At 50.4% G+C, this 23,078-nt stretch overlaps 1 protein-coding gene across 1 annotated transcript in view; it reads left to right on the top strand.

Moving 5' to 3' along the window:
- Positions 1–4,509: 4,509 nt before the first annotated feature.
- The window catches only part of LOC119104027 (cold and drought-regulated protein CORA), a 28,796-nt gene continuing 10,227 nt past the window's right edge, over positions 4,510–23,078 (top strand). The window contains exons 1-2 of the mRNA XM_037227753.1: positions 4,510–4,537; positions 22,632–22,694. Coding sequence (XP_037083648.1) covers positions 4,532–4,537; positions 22,632–22,694 — 69 coding nt within the window. The 5' untranslated portion in view covers positions 4,510–4,531. The remainder of the gene's footprint in view (positions 4,538–22,631; positions 22,695–23,078) is intronic.

Raw genomic sequence — 23,078 nt, 5'->3', positions numbered from 1 at the left:
GCAGGCCATGCTGGATTGCAGGTTACCGACGGAATGTCTAGTGATTCCCTAACAGATGCAGCTTGTGACAGGAGACCAGTGAGTTCATGGGTGCGTGAAAATAGGTTAGACAAAGTCCGCTCGCCCTTGCACTCCTATTGATTACAAAAAACTCCACATCTACACTCGCCCGCAAATGAGCCTGGCGAATGAGTGCGTCGGTATGAACAATGGTTTGGGACATAACATCGCAACACCGGTATCAAAGACGGCCTCGAAATTGATTGGTAAATGCGCGTGCAAACACAGACGGCACGGACCACCGCGAGCAAACGCCAGCCAATTAGAGCCCGGCGTCGCCTGGCAGAGCGCTGGTGCCTCGCGAAGAATGGGAGAACGTGCGCACAATAGCGTGCTCAGTCTTCTTGGATGGGGACACTTGCATGGCGCCGCGGCTTGTGATAAAATTCGGAATGCTCCAATGAAAACTGTTCGCGGCTTTTCATCGTGTCAATTGGAACGGACAGCGCCTTCGGTGACCCCCACATACTACGCACCTGTGTGCGCCACTGCTCACACCAGCCCGCGTTCATCGGCGGCAGCGGTGTGCGCCTCCGCTTGTTGGCACTTCTCATTCGGGAGACGCTGGAGCGGGCAGGACGGGTGGCATGCTAACAGTCACAGGGTCATTCAGTGCATACTGCTCAGTGTGTCAAGGGCTTTGGGCACGCGTCCGAAACGCGCGCCATATATCACTTTTGGGTCCCTATTTTGGCGACGAGCGCATGCGCCAATTTAGACGGCCTGAGGAAACTCTGAACTTGAGCGAATGCCTAGGCGACGACTCCAATGTCATTCACATGGGAGGCTTCTTTATTTCTTAAAGACTGTAGGATTTTCCGCTGTGTACGCGCCACGGCAGAAGTTTGCCTCGTTGTGGGTGCAAGCTGACCTTGGCCGTCGGCGTGCCTTAAGCCTTAATATCATCATCATCATCATCATCATCATCATCATCATCATCATCATCATCATCATCATCATCATCATCATCATTGAGATGGACGTAGCTCTGCCGTTCCAGTGCTGCGGATGGCTTCTCTCCTGTGGGGTCCTACCGGCCTTAATGTTATTGTGCACCAGTCTTGAATGCAGGATTCGTATCCACGCACTGAAGCGCTTGGCAGTAAATAAGATAAGCGCATCAATCCCAAATACGGTGATGGTGCAAGGAGGGGAGGAGATACGCCTTAGAGACGCAGTTTCTCAAACATATCAGTCCGCAAGCAGTTGGCGATCAAGCTAGCTCACAGTTAGCTTTGCTAGCTTTGCTTTCCACTGCCGTGTGAGCTAGTTCGCTCACACGGCAATAAACCGCGATATTAGAATGTGGTTCTGGCTTACGTTTAGCACATCAGATGCATAACAAATATATTTTCAGTGCGACCTAGCGCGCAGAAGATTTCACCAAATGCAAGTGACGGGATGGACACGGAAGTAATAGAAAATGCCTGAATCGTGAAATTTCTGTAAAATCTCGGTATGCCTAAACATTACGATGGCAGGTTACACCTGGAAGTAAGAACAAGAAGGAAATATTCTTAGCCGGGTCTGTCATCCAAATTTAGCAGAAATGTTTCTCAGCCCGGCACGCAATAGGCTATGCGTTCTTAAACTGGCTGCGTTGACTGAGTGGGCTGCATGGAGGAATCGTACGGAGATGTTAAGTATCTTCAACACGTGGTCACTTTCAGAAGGCCACAATACTGCATACATGATACCCAGGCCGGGGGTGGAACCATTTGTAGATATCATGTATCCGCTAACAGATATGCTAATAGATATGCTAACACCGTACATCATTCTATCCACCCCAGAAAAAGCAAATAGGTTGAAATAATCTCATGATCTCATGCGGTAATTGCTCATGCATTCTGGATCACATACGGGGGTCCGATTTCACAAAAAAGTCGGATTGCACGATTTGGGGGGTTTTGAAGTGCATACAGCGCACACAGGAAAGTGGATTGGTGAAATTAATAAAGTAGATTAAGTGAATAAAACTGCATGCAGGAGAGGCGACATGACAGCTGCGAATAGATCAACAATTCCATTTTACCGCTAGGACATCCACAGCCACCCTAACTGCGACAGTTACACAAGTAACGCCAAGAACTCAGGGATAGCAATGAAATATATTTTCTGTAGATCCTGCTGTTCCACTCACGTGTCGTTATTCGTCTCTGTCGAAGTCTCAAAAATCCTAGGTATGTTGCACCAACCAGCAGTTACTTGGACCAATACAATTGCAAAGCTATCCGAAACGAAAAATGGACACATGTGGTCAGGTGTGTAGATCGTGTGTCGGTTTGCTGCAGCTCTGAGACAGACATCCAAAGATTAATGACGTTACATTCTAAACCGGAATCATTGCGACAGGCTGCCGTCTAGGTGACAAGCCGTGATCGTAATACCCAGATCGTCCAAACGGATAGAGATGAAGTAAAACGAACTAACATGCTTTGTTGACCATTTACGTTTTGGAAAAAATGTCAGACGCATTGAAAATAAAAAAGGATCTGAGGTAGGGGATTTTGTTATCACGGCTGCCTGTATCAAATGCATCGATTAGTGCAGGCTTAAATATACCAAGATGCATGATCGCAGCGTACCAAGATTTTTCAAGAATGTTTGCGGATGCGTTCGTGGCCTGGCATGTTTTCTTTTTGCATGCCCACGACACTCATGACAATAACTGCGTATGGGCAAGGCATTTATGTTTTCGCCCACACACAGAGCACGTGGACCTAAGCATGCCACGGCATGGCCGCCTTGTGCATACTAACATGTCAGATTCAAGAACTTTCAAAAGATCTGAACCAATAGCTGTTTGCATCCTGACATCGTGAACGAAGCGTTGCCGGCCTAGTTCGCATTTGACTGATTTTTGGTCTCTCATTAATATCAGCAGTGTATGATGTCAAGCTCTCATCCGACTGCTGCCCAATAAAATCAGATTACGCTTCGACTGCTCAGATGTATATTTCTGTTAATTTCTGTGGGCCTTGTGTGAGCAAAATTGTCCATTTTACCAACCCGTTTTGCCAGTGCATCGTACCTGTCATGGGTGGTTTATCACTTGTGGCACTTGCTTGGAAAATCGAGCTATGAGATTTTCCGGTATTTGATTTTGAGTAGCTATTTAGATTGTTGTTTTTTCTTAGGCTTTGCAATATATAAAACTGGCATGGTACGGCTCTTTTAACGTATCCTGATGGACGCTGCATGACCGTTTGCCGTCGAGACCCCCTTAATCCCAACTCATCATAATTTGATGTATCCTGCGCTTGGTCTAGTTACATTTTTGGTCAAATAATCGACTCTCTCTCCCTTCCCATACTGCTGTCGCTCGCACTTGCTTATTCGTGGATGATCATGATACGGCATATGCTACTATATCCTATCGGCGGGCGTATCCTATTGTATTCTATCGGCGGGTGTAGCCTATTGTATCCTATCAAATATACTCCCAAACGTCTAACTTTTGCCTGACCCCTGGTGTAAAGTTCCGATTCTGGACAAACGCCTCTTGGTGTGCGCAGACGGTTCAGAGAGACCGGGCCTGGCGGACAGGCCAGGGCCGTTTACTGGCAACGTCATCCATCAGCAGGCCGCCCCTCACTTCATACACCAGCCCTCTTATCAGGTTGCGTCGGCGGCCACGAATTAATTGGGCACTCATCCTGGTCGGATGATGGCTCGGTGTCTCTTTCGCCTTCGGGTCATGCCTCTGCGGCGACCCGAGGACGACGACGGAGACACTGACACACGACACGTCTGAAACGAACGGCGTTTGTGGACGTGTGACCACGCTCCTCGTTGGTTCTTCTCGCTCGCTGTTACGTGCACTTCACAGCAGCGAGATGTTCAGACAGTTGCGAAGGATACGATAGTAAGTGAAAAACGCGCATTTACCCATCGAAACCCCCAAAGGCTGACGTCAGAATCATCCCTATCGCTGCCCGTCAGCCCTTTGGTCTAACAGGCTTTTAGACGCCTCAGCAACTTGGCGAAATGGGCAAAAATGCAAATAGCCTTGCTTCCTCGGCACAATATGTTGTGCAAGGTGAGGAAGGTGAGAGGTTGTTACACGTCCCGACCACATCACGCGGCCAATCATGTTGCGCAAATCATGGTATCGCGCAATCCGAACAACATCTTGCAATTCTGGAAGACGCAAATTTCCCCATTATTGAAAAGTACTTTCGAGGTCGTTTGAGTTGAGCGGCGAACTGATTTCCCACTTGTGTTCTTTCCTGAAGGCTATATGAAGATATGTAGAGGGTTGTTTGGTAAATCGGGTACTGAGGCGGCGGTCATGAAATCACCTTTTTCCTCACCGGCTCGTGCGATGGCTCGAGTCATGACGGTGTTTCGCTAAGCTGCCGCCAGGCGCCACCGGTGTCGCACGCACAAGGCGCCGCTCAACAAAAGTGATAGTAAGTGCCGTTGACAACGCATTCGTAGCAGCACCCGTCCCCAGAGAGGATCAGCCATGAAGGTGAGTCCAGACTTCCAGCCCGCGCCCGACAGTCACACCCAGTCTGCACCCAGACAGACCGACTGTACCTGTGCGGGCTCAGCATCTGACGTACACACAACACATTTCGTTATACCCGCGGCAAAGCAAATCGAATTATTTGCGCATCTGCCCTCACAATTGCGGACAAGCTCAGCTGAAGTGTGCTGCTCTCCTGGTGTAATCTCTGATTTGCTGCCTCCGAAATCTGAGCGCAAGGATGTTGCAGCCACTGGTTAGGTCAGCCACGTGCATTAACGCAAAGTAGACTCCCGGAAGAACGATCCCTCTGGTCTCGGCACTGCCGCTAGCAAATACTGATCACCGGACCACCAGGACACGCGCACAAGCATTGCAAACCGTGACGACCGTCAAGCATTTCGGGATAGCTCGAAATATGTGCTGGAGAGCACGTGTTGCTATTTTGGCTTTGGCTTGCTTTGGAGTACTGACACGGACCTGGACTCACGGATCCAGGGTAAGATGTCATAGGTGAAGCACCCCCGTGCCCAGCATTTTGGAAAGTGAAATTTAGGACTGGGATACGAAGCTCACTTGCGTGCTCAGTATTTTTGTATTTGTTGGTGTTGTTAAATTCCACCTATGCGCCGGCTTGTATCTCAGCCAGTGACTGAACAACTGGAAATGAGCAGTGCAACAGCGGCATGCTTGCTATGGCTGCAGTTATATTCAAGCCCTTCTTAGCCCTCTGTCGTAACATGAAACTTATTGCGGTTATACGTTTTTCATGCCAGCGTGTGCCGTGCCATAACAATGGACAATATCACGTGCGCTTCACTGATGATTGGCTGATGGTCCAAATAAGGTTCTGAAGCGCCATGTGGAGCATCTATGTACCAGCGCATTAAAATTGGCAGGCACATATTAAGCAGATATATATGCCTGCTGTAGACTATGCCGTGATGAAGCCAGCCCAGATCTCGTCCGAAAGCAGCAGATCTCGTCAGAAAGGCCGACGTCGACAATAATCCAACATGGCTGTGTTCACATTCATTTACTGCTCTACTTTCACACATACCAAATAATTAGTTAAATAACAGATGATATCTAAAAGCGATCAAAAGCGATCTCCAATGCGGGAGTTTGGAAAGAACGACAGCACCGTTAAATTGGAGAGGGGGGGGGGGGGTGAGGGAAGGGTAGAACACAGACTGACTGTGCAGGGAACGACTGTACGAAACGGAGACCATCAAACGTAATACTGAAATGGATTGATGGGATATCCATTGTGTTGGATTTCGCTGCTGTGCTCTGCAACACCTTTCATACAGGACAAATATGTCTTTTTCGCGTGCTTAAATTATCAATTTGGCGGATGTTCTTTTAGTAGCACGTTGGTTGAGATTAAAATTATCTTTAAAAGACATTGTTTTTCAGAGAAGTTAGTTGGTGTTATCTTACAAAGTCGTTTTCATATGCAGCTTTTAAGCTCCAGTGCTAGCTCATGCATACAAAATGGCAGATTACTTGCAAAGCCCACCCGCACTTGGACATGTCACTACAGCGCGGCAGTTATTCACTGCCAGAAGTAACATAGTCTTAAACGCGTTCGATCTGAGATGACGGAGCCCAGGTGAGAAAAGACCATGGGTCAAACACAACCGTAAAAAGAGGAAGATTCTCCATCATCATCACCACATGATACATCCGACAGTGCTTTCCGCCTCTTGAGCTTGGCACCCATCACTGACGTAGAATATTTCTATTTTTGACAGATGCCAGTGCGCTCTGTTATTAGTCATCACAGAATCAGCGGGCAGCTGAAGTTTTACAGTTTTTCTGACAGCTTTTTCAACGGAGACTGTAACCCTTTGGGATGCATTGCACACTGGCGCAGACCAGGTAGACGTGTGCGATCAGGATTGTAAAATAACGTCATAGAATTCGTCCTGAAGGCCTCAATACTGCTTTTCCATATTGTGACGTTGTTGATCATTTGCATCGGACTCATTATCTATCACTTTAAAAAGCCCTTTTTGTTCATCAGCATTTACGTTAGTGGTGTTTATTGGCGATACCAAATATTTGTTGTCCAGTCTTGGCATGAAATATATTTGGTAAGATATATTATAAGATGCTTCAAATTGGTAAGCAAGAACTGCTTAAATGTTTTTTTGCCGTGACTGGCTACCTGCCAGCTGAGTATGGCAACAGACGTGTAGTTAAGCAAGATATTTTGAAGAGATAAGTGACTATATCTAATAACGGTACAGAAACGGGGTTCTCGCCACATTTGACTCACTTTCTTTTCAAAGCTGGGAAAGGGCTGCGCCCCCCCCCCCCCCCGCCCCAACGACATAGGAAAGTACACCATGAGCGGTCATACTGGAGCTGATACAACGCTGGTAACAGTTTTGACTCGCCTTTTGGGCTCGAAATGGCAGCTGCATATGTCGGGTAACAGCGATTGGTACCCTGTTTGTGAAGGCGTGGAAATCAGCCCTTTCGGCTTCAGACCACTTCCGTGGGGAGTATCCCACGCTGGGTGCACACGGACTACCAAAAACCGCAGCCGGCGGGAACGGGTTTTGATCAGTGTCCTTTAACAGGAGGTACGGGGTCCGATTCCCCGCGGGCCCGCTCCTCCTGCCAGGGTGAGAGGCGGGTGACGCCTCATAGTTTCACCAGCTGAGTGCGTCGTAAAGCCCCAATGACGTTGACGGCGGTCAGTGTCTCTCCATGCATCACCGAGATCTCAGCTAGGTGAAGGCCACCCCCCCCCCCCCCTCCGCTCTCTTCTGCTTGCACGCCCGTGACCGGCGCGCTGTGCGCGCACACTTCAAGCGATGAGCGGCGTTGCGCTAGACCCGGTGCGCACGCGCCGTGGGCGGGCACCACGGGAGCGTGCCGCGTTGGCGGCCCGTCCACGGCGCATGGTTTCCCTGCACGACCGCGGAGCGCTGTTTCCGGTCGCCTCCCGCACCATCTGTCGCCACGCCTCTAATCTCTCTGTCCACGGTGGTGCGGTAACCAGGCGTCAGGCCCGCGCCACGGGCGCGTCCAGGCGCGGCTGTCGGGGGGCGCGGAGGTGGCAGACATCGCTGGGCTCAGTAGCGGCAGGCGGAGTGAGAGACGGGGAGAAACGCGGTATGACGCAGTGGAACACAGCGCAGCGCTGGCATCAGGCACGCTTCGAATAATGCGATTTTGTTGTCATATTATAACTGCAGTCACAAGGCTTCTTACCATTACAATTGCAATACTTCTTACAATCAAAATACTTCCTACCATTACAATTGCAATGTTTTTCACAATTACCTTTACAATATTTAGTACACTCACCGTTACACCATTATAATACATGTCCTCCGCAGCGACATTCACATTAATCTCCGCGTACTGGCACATCCTGACTTTTGTAGATGCTTTTCCGACGATAGCGTAATAGCGACTACAAAAATGGATGACCGCGCAGACGTGGTGAGCAGCTGAAGGCCGAGCGTCCAATGGCCGCTTGGAAAAGATAGAAATTATGAAAAGGCACCAACCAACGGAAGACGAAGGAAATATGATATAGTGTTAAATGGAAATTTCACCTGTTGTTGCACACATGTATGCGGACAAAGGAACAAGAGCACACCTTGCAGATGTTACTTGGTTAGAGGCCCACGTGCGTGTGGGATGCCGGCTTAATAGGTTGAGAGTGAATTATTATGTTTTATTCATTCATTATCAAAAACTGTGTGTAAATGGTGCAGCGTGAAAAGTATAACAAATAATTTGGCAAGCCAGCATATCATTTTGATGGCATCAAGGCAAAACGCATTAATTTATTTGATTTCGAATGATGCTGCTGTTGGACACATTAGTGCACTGAGTGCCTTGTTTTAATGCTACCTATCGGAGTATTTGCATCCAAGTCATGCGCTTGAACTTCTTCACGCGCTGATATTTTTCCATATTTTGCACAGTTTCCAATTGCATGTCCCGTCAAGAGTTTTCCGGATTTCACCATTTAGTTTCGTCGTCATTATCATAATCGCCATCATCATCATTGTAATTAAGTTTTTTCACTCAAACATGCCGCTTTAATATTGGTCATCAAGTACCAAGCGTCCGCGGTAGACAAAACACACGCGGGGACCCATTCGTCCCTCCCCCTCCCTTCCCTGCCCGCCAACGCCGGTTGTAGGCCCAGCTGATCGGGGATCCCGCTCTTCCGTCCACCTGGAGCCATAATGCTGGGAACGCCCCTGCTCCCTCCTTCAGCTGACCGGCAACAAAAACAGGCGCGCGTGCTGGCCAGCCGACGCGCCGACGAAACGACAGCAAAAGTGCGGCGCGGCGCGCGGTGGCTTCCGCAGGGCGGTTTCTGCCGAAATCAAGCTCATTCAATGCGTTGAAACCGAAAGACTGACTCGATCGATATGCCATGCCCATGCTTTCAATACGTATTCGCGTTCATCCATGGCGGAACCGGGCTTCAGTTTTCCAACCTTCGCACGTGTTCTGCAGCGTTTCTGCACCCGCGGCATGCGTTTACGTCGATATCGCCATCCAAGATTCGCCGCGACTTTACCCCAGCAGCCGCTACTCTACCTTAAAAAGAGTATGGCACCCCATCGCCGCCCGTGAATAAGTCCCTCATTGGTTGTCACAGCGCGCAACCATGGCAACCGAGACGCGCCGAGCAAATGACAGTTGAAACTTGTAGGCTTTCCGGAGCCGGATGTGATCACGTGACTCGGCGGCTTCGTGCACGTCAGAGGATTGACAGGCAAAGCCGCCAAATTCTAAACTAATACACTTTAAAATTACGCTTCGCACGAACTCAGTTCGGAGCGCAGCTGCAGACGTAGTTGAAGCTGGACGTAGTAGGACGTAGTAGGACGTGGCTGCAGGACTCCATCATATATTTAGCATTTTTCAACACTTTCATACACATGTCTCACACTGGTGTGTTTCCTTACTCTTCATGTGTGCATTTCTTGCGGAAGATTTTTCATGACGTCATTGTTTGGTCTCCCAGCCTCCCTGGTATGCTCCATTTGTTCCACACTTTGCGTATGTTTCCGCAGTGGCATCACCGCGAATTTTGGAACAGTGTGAACAGTGTCAGTGAACAGTGTCATCGGATATCGGATCGGATATCACGTGATGTGTGAATGATTACATTATATCGTGGAGATGGAGCCGAACCAGACAAATCATGCTACAGTTGGCCTTCCACCACCCTCGTCTTCTCATAGCTGAAACTTAACCAGCATTATGAAAATAACGAACTCCGGTTCGTTTCAAGCGCGGGAAGCCGCGTGACCGACTCGCGGGCTTCAAACCCATGATTCAGTTCACTTCCCACCAGCAATCAGAACCACTACCATGCGACAACAAACTACCGCGAGGCATGTGTTTCGTCATCCTCGCGAAACGTTATTAAAACATCCCGTGCTGATGGGCGCCGATAAAAAGCCTCATAACGCACACCCTAGCGTGTTGCATCACCGACCATGTCATCTCTGGCCGCTCTTCGTCGTCAAATAATCTCCCACAGGCGCGCGTCACCGCCGCTCCGAGCCCGGCAGCAGCATAGATGTTGTAACGCTGTCATCACACTGCATTGCAGCTTCCGGTCTGGCGCATCTCCGCAGCACGAAGCACCGGGCGATGCTCAGGGGCGTGTGGCGCGCTCATCTGCGCCGGCCGTTTTATGCAGGCTGTGAGGCAACAGAGGCAACAGAGAAGCGCAGGGGGGCAGCAGAGAGGCGCGCGGGCGTGTCCGAGCGTCGGCGGCGCGTGCTCCGCCACAGACCGGCGGGTCCGGGATCGAGTCGGGGATCGTATTGGGGATCGGATCAGGAGTCGGATCGGGAGTCGGATCGGAATCAGATCGGGAGTCGGATCGGGGATCAGATCGGGGACCAGATCGCGGATCGTATCGCGGATCGGGTCGGGGATCAGATTTGGGATCGGGCCAGGGATCGGATCGGAGCATGGTTCAGCCGGACAGCTGGCAACCTGGCCGCCATCTTCACACCGGACGGCGGCTGCTGACCGCCATTGCCCCCCCCCCCCCCCCCCGGCCTCGAGTGGCGGCCACCGTATCCCCCGTCTCTCTCGGCCTCGGCTGGCGGCGGCAGCACTCCCGTGTTCGGTCTCGGCGTGGAAAGCTTTAAAGGCATTTCAAGGTCAGAATCTAAGGTCACATATTTCTAAACGAGGTCCATGCTTAAGTTAAGGATCACTCGGGGCTCGTGACCCAGAAATACGCATGTGGAAAGTCCCACTCGTCAAGGGAAACAGGAAGGATGAGCCCATTTGAACACGTGGGACAATAATGACTAAAAATGGTGGTTGCAGTTTTATGGATAGATTGGGACAATGCTAGTGCCACGAATAGAATCATGCATGATGGTTGCACTACATACGAGCGCTTGCAATGCAACGTCCTGCCGCAACGGCTGGCCAATCTGCGGGTCATTTTCAGACTTACTACGCGTTCAGGGATCTCATTTGGCCCGGATTTTTTTCGTTTTTCACCATGGATGGTTCATGACAGAAAGTTAAAATCCACGTGATGCGCATCCAGCAAGCTCTGCTCCCCCATTCTCAACCCCCCTCCCCCCCCTTCCCATCCCATTAAGAATCCTAGCTGCGCCACAACCTTGTCGTAGAAGCACCTCATCAAGACAGGCATCCGACCACTCCGTCGCACATCTTTGCTGGGATACTGCTGGACTCATCTTGAGTCTTGTCAGTACTCGCATGACACATTACGAAGTCTCCGCCCTGATGGCAGCTCGTTCTCGCAAGATTCGGACCGCTTCGGATGTTGTGAAGCGTTTCGTCAAAAAATAATTATGTCAAAAATATCTTGTTAAAATGGTCTCGTCAAAATGATCTCGTCAAAAACAATTTTGTCCAAAAACAATCTTGTCAGAAAAGGTCTTGCCGAAAAACAATTGCCAACAAGGATCTCGTCACAAAGACTTTGTCAGTAACAGACCTTGTGAAAAAAAATTGTCAAAAAAGATCTCGTTAAAGTGTCACTAGTCTCAACTGCCCTTTCCCTGGCCAGTAGGCGCTCCGGCCAGGCCTGCGCTGCCAATCCAGCAGCTCCAATCAGGCCGCGCGGTCCCCAACAAGACGGCCGTGCCGGTCAGTTATGCTTAATATCCGTTCCAATCACTCTAAACGTCGCCCTTCGACACATCAATCTCCACCGTCGCCCTTCATTACGCCAAATTGAATCCGTAAACGGCGGTTTGGAGAACGCACTGCGCGCCAAGACAATCGCGGGTCCTCATGCCAGTGCCAGTGAAAGTACCCAGCTCGTTTGAAATCTTCCGCGGAGGAAGACCGGCCTGGGGCGTGGTTTGCGCATCCTGAGTAGCTCACACGCCTCACGAATGCGAAAGGCCGTGGGGTCAGCCGGCTGTTGGGGGCGTCTGTAGTAGCTTTCAGACGGGTGCAAAGGAACGCCAGCTGTGTATGCCGGTGGCTGGAGACTGTCCTACACAGCCGCTGCAGGCCGAGGCTTCTTCACAAAAACAACGGGGGGATGCGTGTGATAAAGGGTTTTAGGGGTCTCTTTCCTTGCAATGCCAATGCGATTCATGTTACTTTCGTGAGGCCTTGGGAGGACTGACCCTGCACACTTCCTCCTGCGGCGAAGACGCTGCCCCAGCATACAGAGCTCAAAACCTGATGTGGCAACCCGTCCCTTCGCGTTTAGCCTGGAATCAAACTTGCTGTGTTATCAGTTCATTCCTAGCAACTTTTATGAGTACCGACTGGACGAAACTTACTTACATACACCCTGAACCCCTCGCTTAAATGGCGCCATCCAATTAAACAGATAATGCTGCTTTCGTCCTTTCGCCAGGCAAGAGTGCATAGTTAACGTGCCGCACAATGCTCCGGCACGGCCGCCTCGGGCCCGTTTTGACCCTTGTTGGCCAGTTGCCAGCTGACCTTTTCATGTCAGTCGGGCGAAACAATGCGCCCGCTCTGAAGCTCATACCCAGTGCCGCTGGATAACGAGTTCAATATTTTTTTCCCCAGATTATGGAAGTGGCAAAGGAAAACAAACATTGCATTTGCTTGTTCTGCTAACTGACACAAAGTCTATTCTTGGGCAATTAAAGAACGTGGTGGGTGTGAGAATTTATGACGTTTGCAGTTATTAGACAGCCCAGTGAGTCGTCGGGGTTGGTTATTTGGATTAGAGCCCTTTCAGCCAGCGATCTCCATTCCAGGGGCCTTTGGATGAAGGGGAATGGATAACGGTGCGACAAACTACATGTACCTGGGGGACCCATCTGCCAAGGCTTTGCGTGCTCAGGGACCCCTCTGCTGAGTGTGTGCTCAGCGCTCGGGTGGCATCCCCACAAAGATACTCTTGGGCCCACTCATGGTTGGTGCATGCAACCTGCCCTGGACAAGCGGGCGTCGCGAGGATGCGGGATGAACCGCGGAAGAAGAACAAAGGGGCATCCACCCCTTTCATCGGTTACCCTGTGAAAGGGGCATCCGTCCCTTTCAAAGGTTACCCTGTGAAAGAGGTTACACTGTGAAAGGGGCATCCGTCCCTTTCATAGGTTACCCTGTGAAAGGAGCATCCGTCCCTTTCATAGGTTACATTGTGAAAGGGACATCCGCCCCTTTCATCGGTTACCCTGCACTGACCCTCTGTCACCGGGTGGCCCTGCACTACTTGTGAGACGACAGGCTGTTAAAAGTCGGCGCCCGTGCGTGCCAAATGGCCGTCAGCCAACGTACGCTAACTAGCACCTCGCTAATGACTGCCACATACTGTTGCGCTGCGCTGGTCGTAGTACGCTGAGTCGTCGGTTGTCTAGGGACGCTTCGGTGCAATGCGATTAGTGGCGCCAGGCTCAAAAAGCCAGTCGCAAACTATATTAGTGGTTTTATGAGCACCCCAGAGCTTCCGCCCAGAGTGAAAGTGTATTCCTCTGTTTCAACGGCGAAATGGTGCAGTAGACTTCAGTCTGTCTCAGGCAGAGTCAACATAACTGGGCTCCGTGTTCAACATCCCCTTGACAACCGTTTGACCCAGCGGGCGACAGCGCGCGCGCGGCCTGGGGATGTGACGTCATCTCTGCCGGCGCTGCGCCGCAGCCCCAGACAACCAACGGCTGACATCTGTGACCCCGCCCCGCCTCGGCGGCTGACCTTGTGACCCGGCGACCGGCGGCACAAAGCTCCAGGCGCGCGGCCCTCCCACCCACGCGAGGAATATCGCCGTACCCCGTCTGTTTTGTAATCCAATCTGCTGCCTGGCAAACCCCGTTCCCTGCTAGGTCACCGCCTGGTATATCTGGAGTTAGGTGGCATGCTTACGAATCTTGGTCCATTTCGTCTTTGCTCCGTCCATTTTCGAGCGCTAACGGGCTGCAGCAAGCGACGCGCTGTTAACTGTTCCCCATGTCGGTGGATGCAGCAGCATGGGCAAAGGCTGTTTTCAGCTGCTGTTCATACCGTTGGCCCACTTATCATAGCCACCGCTTACACGCACTAAATTGGAGCGACATTCTGAAAGTATCAAACATGGATAAATGCATGCATCGATGGCCTTGTGTTGGCCGAATCTCCGCGCATCTTTCGGTCATTAGCGCGGGTCGTTAGGCGGCACCTGTCGGCCTCCCTGTGTTTATGTTCCAAAAGGCAGCACGGACCAGTGTCATCATTCTGACGCTCACCGCGCGTTGTTGGCTCCGAACGCCAACACAGACCGGAAAAACCACATGTTCACGCGACCCTTGCAGAGGATTACAAAGACGGATAACGGTGTCACGTTCACCACTAAAGTTGCGCTTGATTTGTGACGCCGTCACCTGCGGACGATGCTGGGATCGCGTCGCCTGATATCCGCCCTCTCTCCACGGTTAGCGTGAATTATTGCTCAGCCCGCAAACAGACAACGGCACAACCGCGGCGCAAACGGCTCTTCCGCGCCAGCGCTATTCAGCAACTGCTAACAAGGCAGTGGTCTGCACGGGTGTGAGCCTGCGGCGTGGCGGCGCGGCCTTCTGTGAAAGGTGACACCCTTTGTCTGCACGTCCCGTGCCTGTGAACGGCGTGGTGTCTGGAGGTGGTGCAGTCCACTGAACAGTCGAGCGAGCAGAGAGCATGAAACGAAAGGGGTGCGATTGTTTTTCTCGGTTCAGTTTATTCAGCTGGAACGTAGCAACACATGACGCGGCAAAGATTGTAATAACCTGGAATACATTTGTGAAAATGCATTGGTAGCTTCACTTCTTGAATCTCAGGATTTAACGACGCATTCCAATGTGAGCAGGTTATTTGTATAAAAACGGCACGTAATAAGACATTTACTTTGCTATGCAGAAACACTTATTCCCTTTGTGTGAGATGCGTGCCTGTGATATCTTACAGTCGAGCTGGTCATCGGCTCCGTTAGCTAATGTCCGCAATGATCCTGATCGCTTTCTGCCATGTTGAAATATCCATCGGCCAAGCGGAGCATTTCCTTTTTCGAGGAAATCAAGATTTTTCAATCAAATGAAATCTTACTTACTTAGTTACTATTACTAGTTACTATTACTAGGTTACTTACGCAACCTAGACATATATCCCAAGCCCACAAGCGGGACGGGAAGCAACTGAAGCGACTAAATTCCAAAGCAGCCAAAAAGTTTCCTTATCGATGCTGTTAGCGGTGTCACTGGTGTGAGGCTTGTAATACATTCAGACATTATCAAAATCGTGTCCAGATGTAACATTTCAAGGCTGGACATTACGATTCTGCATCATTGAAATATATAGTTAAATATATAGAAAGCAAGTCATCACAGACGCAGTTTGCTGGCCATGTCTCAGTTAAACATTGGGAGCTGGCAAAAGCCTGACCAGATCTTACTATGTTGTTACTATTGTCGCACACATTGTGCAAAATTACTTGACATCGGCTATTTCCAGGGCCCTTCAAAGCCCATGCAAGGTAAAAAGTCAAGATCAAGTACGTTATGCCACGTCGCCAAAAGTTCACACACGTAACGCCAAAAGGTTTGAAATTAAATGTTAATTTTGAACGGCGCATGCAGAGATAATACCCACTTTAGCTATTGTTATAGCTCAGCAACTCCTCGGTTCATTTTCATGAAGTCACTTACATAAAGATGTGGTCCAGACTGAAGTACGATTGCTATACGGGTGTAGTAAAAAAAGCATGTCAACTGAATAAAATGCCTTTGACTAAAATGCCTCTTCGGTTCAAGATTATGTTAGTTGTTCAGTATATTCGCGAGGAACATTATTGACATAGATAACGTAGTAATAACACCCTTATTCCTCGGAGAAAAAGAAATGCTGCCATTTACCTTCTGTACTATCACCTTCATTGCGATTGAAATTAAGGCAATACAGGCTTAAAACGTAGCTCGGGGCTTTGTTGACATGTACCAGTTTGTAATTACGCTCAATCCCTCCACACAGCTCAATATTTTAAAATGGCTTCCGTCTCGCTGTGATCTTGGTATTTAAGGCAGGTTCAGTGGAAGAGCGAGCCGTCAGTCTGGAGGGGGTTAAATCAGGCTGCAATACAGTGTCTTGCGTGATGCAGGCTTCCATCACATGGCTGCCTATTCCTTTGTGCATTAAAATCGCCCTGGTGTCTAGCCATTAAATATGAGATCCTAACAGCAGGTGAAAGTTGTCAATGAGCATAGGTGTAATTTGTCAATGCTAGACAAGTTCTAATGTTTATGACACAAGAGCCATCAGCTGCGAATGTACATTTGTACATAATGGGTTCTATGCTGGACCTCAACTCCATCTGTCATTAGTTGGTTTTTGTTTACCAAGGTGACCAAGCGGCTATTTTTACGTCATGTCGATTGCCATAATTATAATTAAATAATAAGCGTGTCTGAATTTCGCCTGCCCCCTACAAATGACGTCACTGGCTTTCATCGACAGGCTTCCGTTGTGCTCACATCTACAAACACTGTCATTTTCCTCGCGGGCTTTTCCAGACACCGCTCGGGCTTGGCCCACCTCTGCTGTAACAAACGCGGCCAAATTCGGGGATACGGACCTTGTCCTCGAGGTCACTGGGAAAAGCAACAATAGCTGGGCATCACCATCACTATTGCAACGCATCTGGGCATCGGAGCGCCGCCACACGAAACCCTCCACCGCGTCGCCTCGTTATGGCCGTCCAGTTTCCTCAACAGAGGCCAATCCGTCGTCCCCATGGACGTCATATCGCTTGACCAATGGCATTGTCTCCGAGTGGTGCCGTCACGCGGTCGGCATTGTCTTCGTGAGTGGCTCTGTCAGCCGACGGCTTGCTGTCTTCGCTGAGGCGTTAACGCATCGTTCACGCGCTGGCGTCTGGCGATCTTCTGCTGGCGCTGGCGATATTTGGCAGTAATGAGACGACTGACGGCGGAGTCTCGCTTATCTAGAGTAATTGGAATGATTTCAGAGAAATGTCTGGCTCATGCCCTCCAGATGGCCGCCTCCGGCTTTGGCTCTTGCCCTGCGGAGCAGCGCCTCCGGCTTTGGCTCCTTATCTCCGGACGGTCGCTTCCGGCTCTGGTTACTGCTCTGCGGAGCAGCGCCTCCGGCTCTGGTTCCTGCCCTCTGGACAGCTTCCTCTGGCTCTGGCTCCTGCCCTGTGGAGCGACACCGCTGGCTCCGACTCCTGTCCTCCGGACGGTCGCCCCTGGCTTTGGCTCCTGCCCCTGTGGATCGATGCCTCCGGCTCCGGCTCCCGGCCTCCGGACGGCCGCTCCCGCGCCGCCGGCCGCAGCTCCGTCCCTGGCCAGCTGGTGTCCGGTGTTGCGCAGCTCTCAGCCCACGCCGCAGCCGCGCCCGGTTTCAGCACAGCTACGGCAGTACGCCTCTGGTCCAGTCTCGGCCGGAAACCGCAGGCTCCGAGAGCGCAACAGCTGGCGGTAGGCCGTTGGCTGGCCACACGCCTGTCTGCCAGTGACGTCTGGTGACATTGGAGCTCCGGGTCGTATTCTGTTTAAGCCAATGGAAGCCCATTCCTTTTTTCGGGTTAGCCCATTCCTCAGCTATGACGTCACGACCAAGCCCATTCCCTGTTCGTCCGAGAGGCGAAATAGGTGCGTTTGTTCACAAGTAATTCGTCGGTGCTGACATAGCAACGCCTAGCACCGGTCGGTGCGCTGTCGACGATCTTGTATACCCGGCGAAAAGGCAGGTCTCGATCTCATGTGGAAATTGCGATCGGCGATGACGTCACTTGCCAGCTGCAGCGACAGATCACGTGCAAATGACTATCATTCGAATTATATTCAAGGGTGCCAGCCCCGAGCGCTGGATGTCTCCATGGGTTGGATCAGCTGATTTTACTTGTATCCTTATTTTGAAGTTAAGTTGTTTTCTATTGACGTGTAGCTATGACGTCACTTCAGTGGATGGAGCTCGGGCCACGAGTCAGTGAGGAAATGGGCTCTGACCCACCACGGGTCCGTTTGTCGAGTCAGGCGATGAGACGCCAAGGTCCAGGAGTCAGAGAGTCGATTTCACACAGAAGTGCTTTGACGTGACCACTCAGACTGAACTCCAAAAAACTCAACTGCGTTTTGGGAGAAACATTATCAATCATCTGCAGCCATTTCCGTCAGCCCTCCCGGCCCGTGAGTGGAGACCCCGAGTAAGTTTTGTAGGCTGCTTTGACAAAAACAAAACTGACTATTTTTTTGATCGTACTGGAGACTTACCGAAGAAACACGCGTATGTTTTGAATTGAAAGCCTGAACATACAACTAAAAAGTTTGAACCGGAGATGTCGTTCGAATGTCAGGGGCTGATCAGTGAAAATTCTTACCCAAAAAATATGGCACCAAACGGATTTTCTATGCATTTTGCCCACTTTCTTCGCAAAGTTTGGGAGGGGCTGGAGCCTAAGTTGCAGTCAACTAAAAAGCAACAATACCCCAGGCTGTAACTAAGAGGCGGTGAAACATCGCTGGTTTTAGATGTGGCAAGCTTGTGGACTGAATGAAAAAATGCCGGACTGCGCTGTCAGCAAGTTCCGACCAAAAAGGTAAAAAATCAAGCATTTGATAGCGTCAGACTTGCAACTACATTTCGCAGGAGACTAGTACGCGTTGTTGTTTTTTTCGTGCACTGGGCAGAGTTCTATCGGATTTGATGTACTATTTTACGCCTGTTCAGCTATGGGGTGGTGGGTAGGTAGCATACAGCATGTCATTGCAGTATCCGTTAAGAACTGACGTGGGCGCCAACTCTTTTGGCATTTCAGCCTTTAGCAGTCGGACAGGAATGATCACGTGAAGAGGTGACCCACATCTGCCCGACACGTACAAAAAAACACGAGCAACGTTCTCGTGGTGCGTTTTCTAAAAGCATCGAGAAAGATTGTTTTAAACCCGCTTGGTGTGGTGCCATTCGTCGCGACCGTTTTCATGGTTATACTTCAAACAATTTATCGACGAAATGAACGTGGTCGTGCGGTTCAACCAGCATGCCAAATGCATGTCTCCAACAGCCACATCAAGCGTATGCGAACATATCTAGCACTAAATACAAAGTTCTTGGGTAAGTCAACGAAGACACGAAAAGGTATTCAACGCGGCCCACGCAGAAACTGCTTCAACGCTTGCTGATTTGTTCAGCGCATCAGAAACGAGTCGCGGCATTCCTGTCAGCAGACGCACCTAGACAGATATGAAACCTGGCCATGACCAGCGCCTGGACAAGCTGTCAGTCGCAGCTGCATGTGCATGTGCACCTGGGGATTGCGATGGCTCCTGGCTGTTTGGTTTAAAGTCACCCTTGACTTTGAGCAATGTGGGTCAAATCGCAGAGGTCGGCTTTTTCGGGAAGAGATGAACATCGAGTTCACCCACCATATCGCGTGCGTTCTTTTGCTATCAGCGGAGATCACAAGTCCACCAGCTATGATATAACACAATGTACCAAGGTCGCTGGCACTCTTGGCGGAGTGTTTTTACCTCAGACAGAAAATGCCACCTAAACAGCTTTACTGTCAGTGAACGCCGTCTCACGGGTTGCAACGAAAGACTGAGGATAGTTTGTTCCGAGTATCAGCATGTAGTTGCGTTTCAGCCGCAAACCGAACCGAGTCGTACTCGCACGCGCATATGAGCTACACTCGAGCGCTGACCTCTGCCTTGACCTTGCGGGACCCACTGCCGCGTCTAACGTCGCCTTTGATCATGCCGGCCGCGCGCGCTCAGTTGACCCTAGGTCACATGACCACCCCTTTGATCCCTGCTTGCATCAGACGCCTGTGTTTCGAAATGTGCCTGTTTGTGTGCGTTTTTTACCATTCTCTTTCCTGAGCTCCAAGCGAGACGTCCCATTTGATATTCCGTCTAAACCTGACCGCCCGCTCGCCTTGGATGGTTGTCATGGTTACGCTGGGGCGTCTGTCTTGGTAGACTTTTAGAGCCATTGAGACAGGCTCGAAAATGTACCGAGGCGTCAAGCCATGTTTCATCTGGATTTCACTGGTAATTTAATTAGCTCGGTGCCGTATTCACGGCTCGGCAAAGGTTGTAGATGTCTCTTATCTCAGGCGCCGCGGATGCACAAAGATGAGGACGACCACAAAAAATTTGTTGATTTATTAAACAAGCAAACGTCCCTTTATCTCGTTGCCAATGATGGTCATATACGGTGGTGATTGTGTTCAATTTAGTTGTATATTTGCAACCGTTCGCGTTTGCGAATCAAATAATATCGATATTAACGTGCGCACACGTACACGTACGTAAACATACACATGCACTGATTTAGATACCATTCGGGTGATTCGTGCGCTCTGTTTTTATGATAGTGCAATTCCTCACTTACCTTACTACCGTCTTTCCCGTGTTTAACGCTATTGCACAATCATAGACCGCACAAACTCCTGTAGCTAAATCAAACCTCCTCGAAAAATCTGCTGAAGTGCTTGGCCTTTAGCAGATATATCAACAACACGTCCCCACAGATTTCCGACTCAAATAGCCCACACCATTTTTTGTTCTCCCGTTATGATTTTTGATATGCCAACCATGCACATTAGCGGGAACCTCGGCATCATATCTGGCCGTATTGCGCACTGCTATTCATTTTCCTCAGCCCTTGGATTCCTTTAGTGAAATATACGGTACGGTCTAAGCCTTATAAACGGCAGCGTAAAGCAAATGAAACGCATGTCAAAGTAGCAAATGAAGAGAAAATTGATTTCCTTCCCATCTCGTCATTTTATGCACAAACTCAGACGCCTGTGTCCAGACCAGTTTTAGAATGAAGCTTCATTCAAATCTTAATGCGGCTACAAATGCTTTTATCAGAATCAACTCGATTCATGTGGGGTAGAATAACTCCAAGCTATTCGTAGCACAGACCTCTACTTTGTGACAACCACTATAAATCAAAGGCAGCAGCAGTGGAATGACCTGGACTGTCTAGCCTAACCACTTTTCCTCTTCCAAATGGTAGTCGAATTTTTGTTTTGCATGGCTCATACGGAATGAGCAAAAAGCTGTCGTGAAACTTTGTCATTCTCGAAGGAAATACGCCACTTTGTCTCGTACCGAACGCGGAACAGCTGCGTCTCCCTGCAACGTATCGTGTTGCCTCCAAGCCTCTCCCTCACGACAGTGGTAGAGCCGCTGCTGCTGGCGAGGCTGGCAGCGACCCAGACCGGCCGCACACATACAGAGTGGTGCTGGAGGGCCAGCGGGGGTCAGCACGGGTCAGCAGGGGTCAGCAGGGTCGGCAGGGGTCGCAGTCGCCAGCTTGCATCCGCATGGTGTAGAAAGGTGCGGGGGTGGGAGTTGGACACCGTGCGCCGCGTCGAAGCGAACGGTGCGGGCACTCAAGTGATGTCAGGAGCAGCTCACCACATTACGTACTACATGACTCACAGGCTATCGTACTGAACATGAAAATGAACGTGCCACATGGCAGACAGGTTATCGTCCTGAACATGGAAGTGGCTTATGTATGTTTTTCGTTATTAACTTGCAGATAATATACTGAAATGGGTCTGTACCTATATTTTTACCGTATTAAACGGAAACATGTGCGTTCATCTATTCTTTACCACTTTTGGCCTTTCTCACCTGCCGTTGACCATCCTTTCACTCTTCCGGCGGCCCGTTCACTGACCCGTACTGACCACAGATATGACGGAACGGATATTTAACTGAACAACCACTCTGCCGATCTGTCGATGGATGTCGACTCTGCAAAATGTTGTAGACATAATGCCATATATATTTTGATGTACCCATTATATATTATTATAGATGAACTCTCTATTAAGATTATACGGGGTGGAACGATAATATGGTAGATAAGAGGAGCCGTCCCCGACCAGTCACGGCCAATCGTCTTTGCCTGTTTTGTGACGCCGGTGGTTGTCATGGTGACCCACCGTAGCGATCTATATCAAGCCAACTGTGCCGGGATGCAGACACGCGTTTGACATTAAGTCTCGACCTCGCACCCTCTCGAACGTAAACTCCATGTCATGTATGGCGTGTCCTGGTGACTCCTCGTGCACGCTTGGAGCGTGCATCTCTCCCGCTCCCCGCCACTTCGCTCCCCTCCTCGCTCCCCTTCGTCAGTGCGCTGGTCACATGGCTGGCTGTAGCGTCGGGGATATCGGCACCACACTACTCTCAGCATCATCACAGCGTTCGCGGCGCACCGCTTCGCCACTGACTTCTGACCTGACACTGACACTGACACTGGTGGACTGACACTGGCCTTGAGGGCTGACATTGACACTGACCGACACTGACACTGACACCTACACTGACTGACAGGCTGATACTGACACTGATATGGACACTGACACTGACGGACTGATACTGACATTGGTGGAATGGCACTGACACTGACTTCTGACTCTAACAGAATGACACTAACACTGATGGACTGACACTTTCACTGACACTGACACTGATGGACTGCCACTGCCACTGATAGACTGACACTGACACTGACACTGACGACTGCAGTCTTCGTGAAACACGGACTGCACCAGGTCTCGATGTGTCTCCGTTGAATGCGCGCGGACCCGGTTGTGCTGACGGCTGCCATGTCTCTGTTCCAGGTCGGGGTTCTGCTTGTCTTGGCGGCCATTGCTGCCCTGGCGACCGCCAAAGGTTACGGCTCGGTGAGTAGCTCCCGCCCCGTCCACTCTCCGCAACTGGCCAGCTTGATGGGGCCGCCGGCATTCTTCCCATGATTTATCGGCCTTTGACTTGTTTTCAACACAGACCCGGCGCGGGGGCACCTGAATGCATAGCCCTCTGCGTACGGGTCGATTCTTCTCCCGGTGTAAGACGTGAAATGCTGAACAATGACATTTGAATATGCATGAAGGCGAAGGCGAAGACGTTCGAGAGACACGTTTGTTCAAAGCCAGAAAAAAATGTACCAGAGGCTTTATGTGTAAACCAAGCGACACAGGAGTCCGTTTCGCGCAGAGATCTTCAGGAAAGCGTTTGATTCTAAGTAGTGGCCGATTTCGATGAGTGGGTGATTCCAAGGAGTGTCC

This window comes from Pollicipes pollicipes, unplaced genomic scaffold (genome assembly GCF_011947565.3).
Source record: "Pollicipes pollicipes isolate AB1234 unplaced genomic scaffold, Ppol_2.1 Scaffold_1600;HRSCAF=1878_pilon_pilon_pilon, whole genome shotgun sequence".
Classification (NCBI taxonomy): Eukaryota; Metazoa; Arthropoda; class Thecostraca; order Pollicipedomorpha; family Pollicipedidae; genus Pollicipes; species Pollicipes pollicipes.
This window is presented reverse-complemented; position numbering and strand designations above follow the sequence as displayed.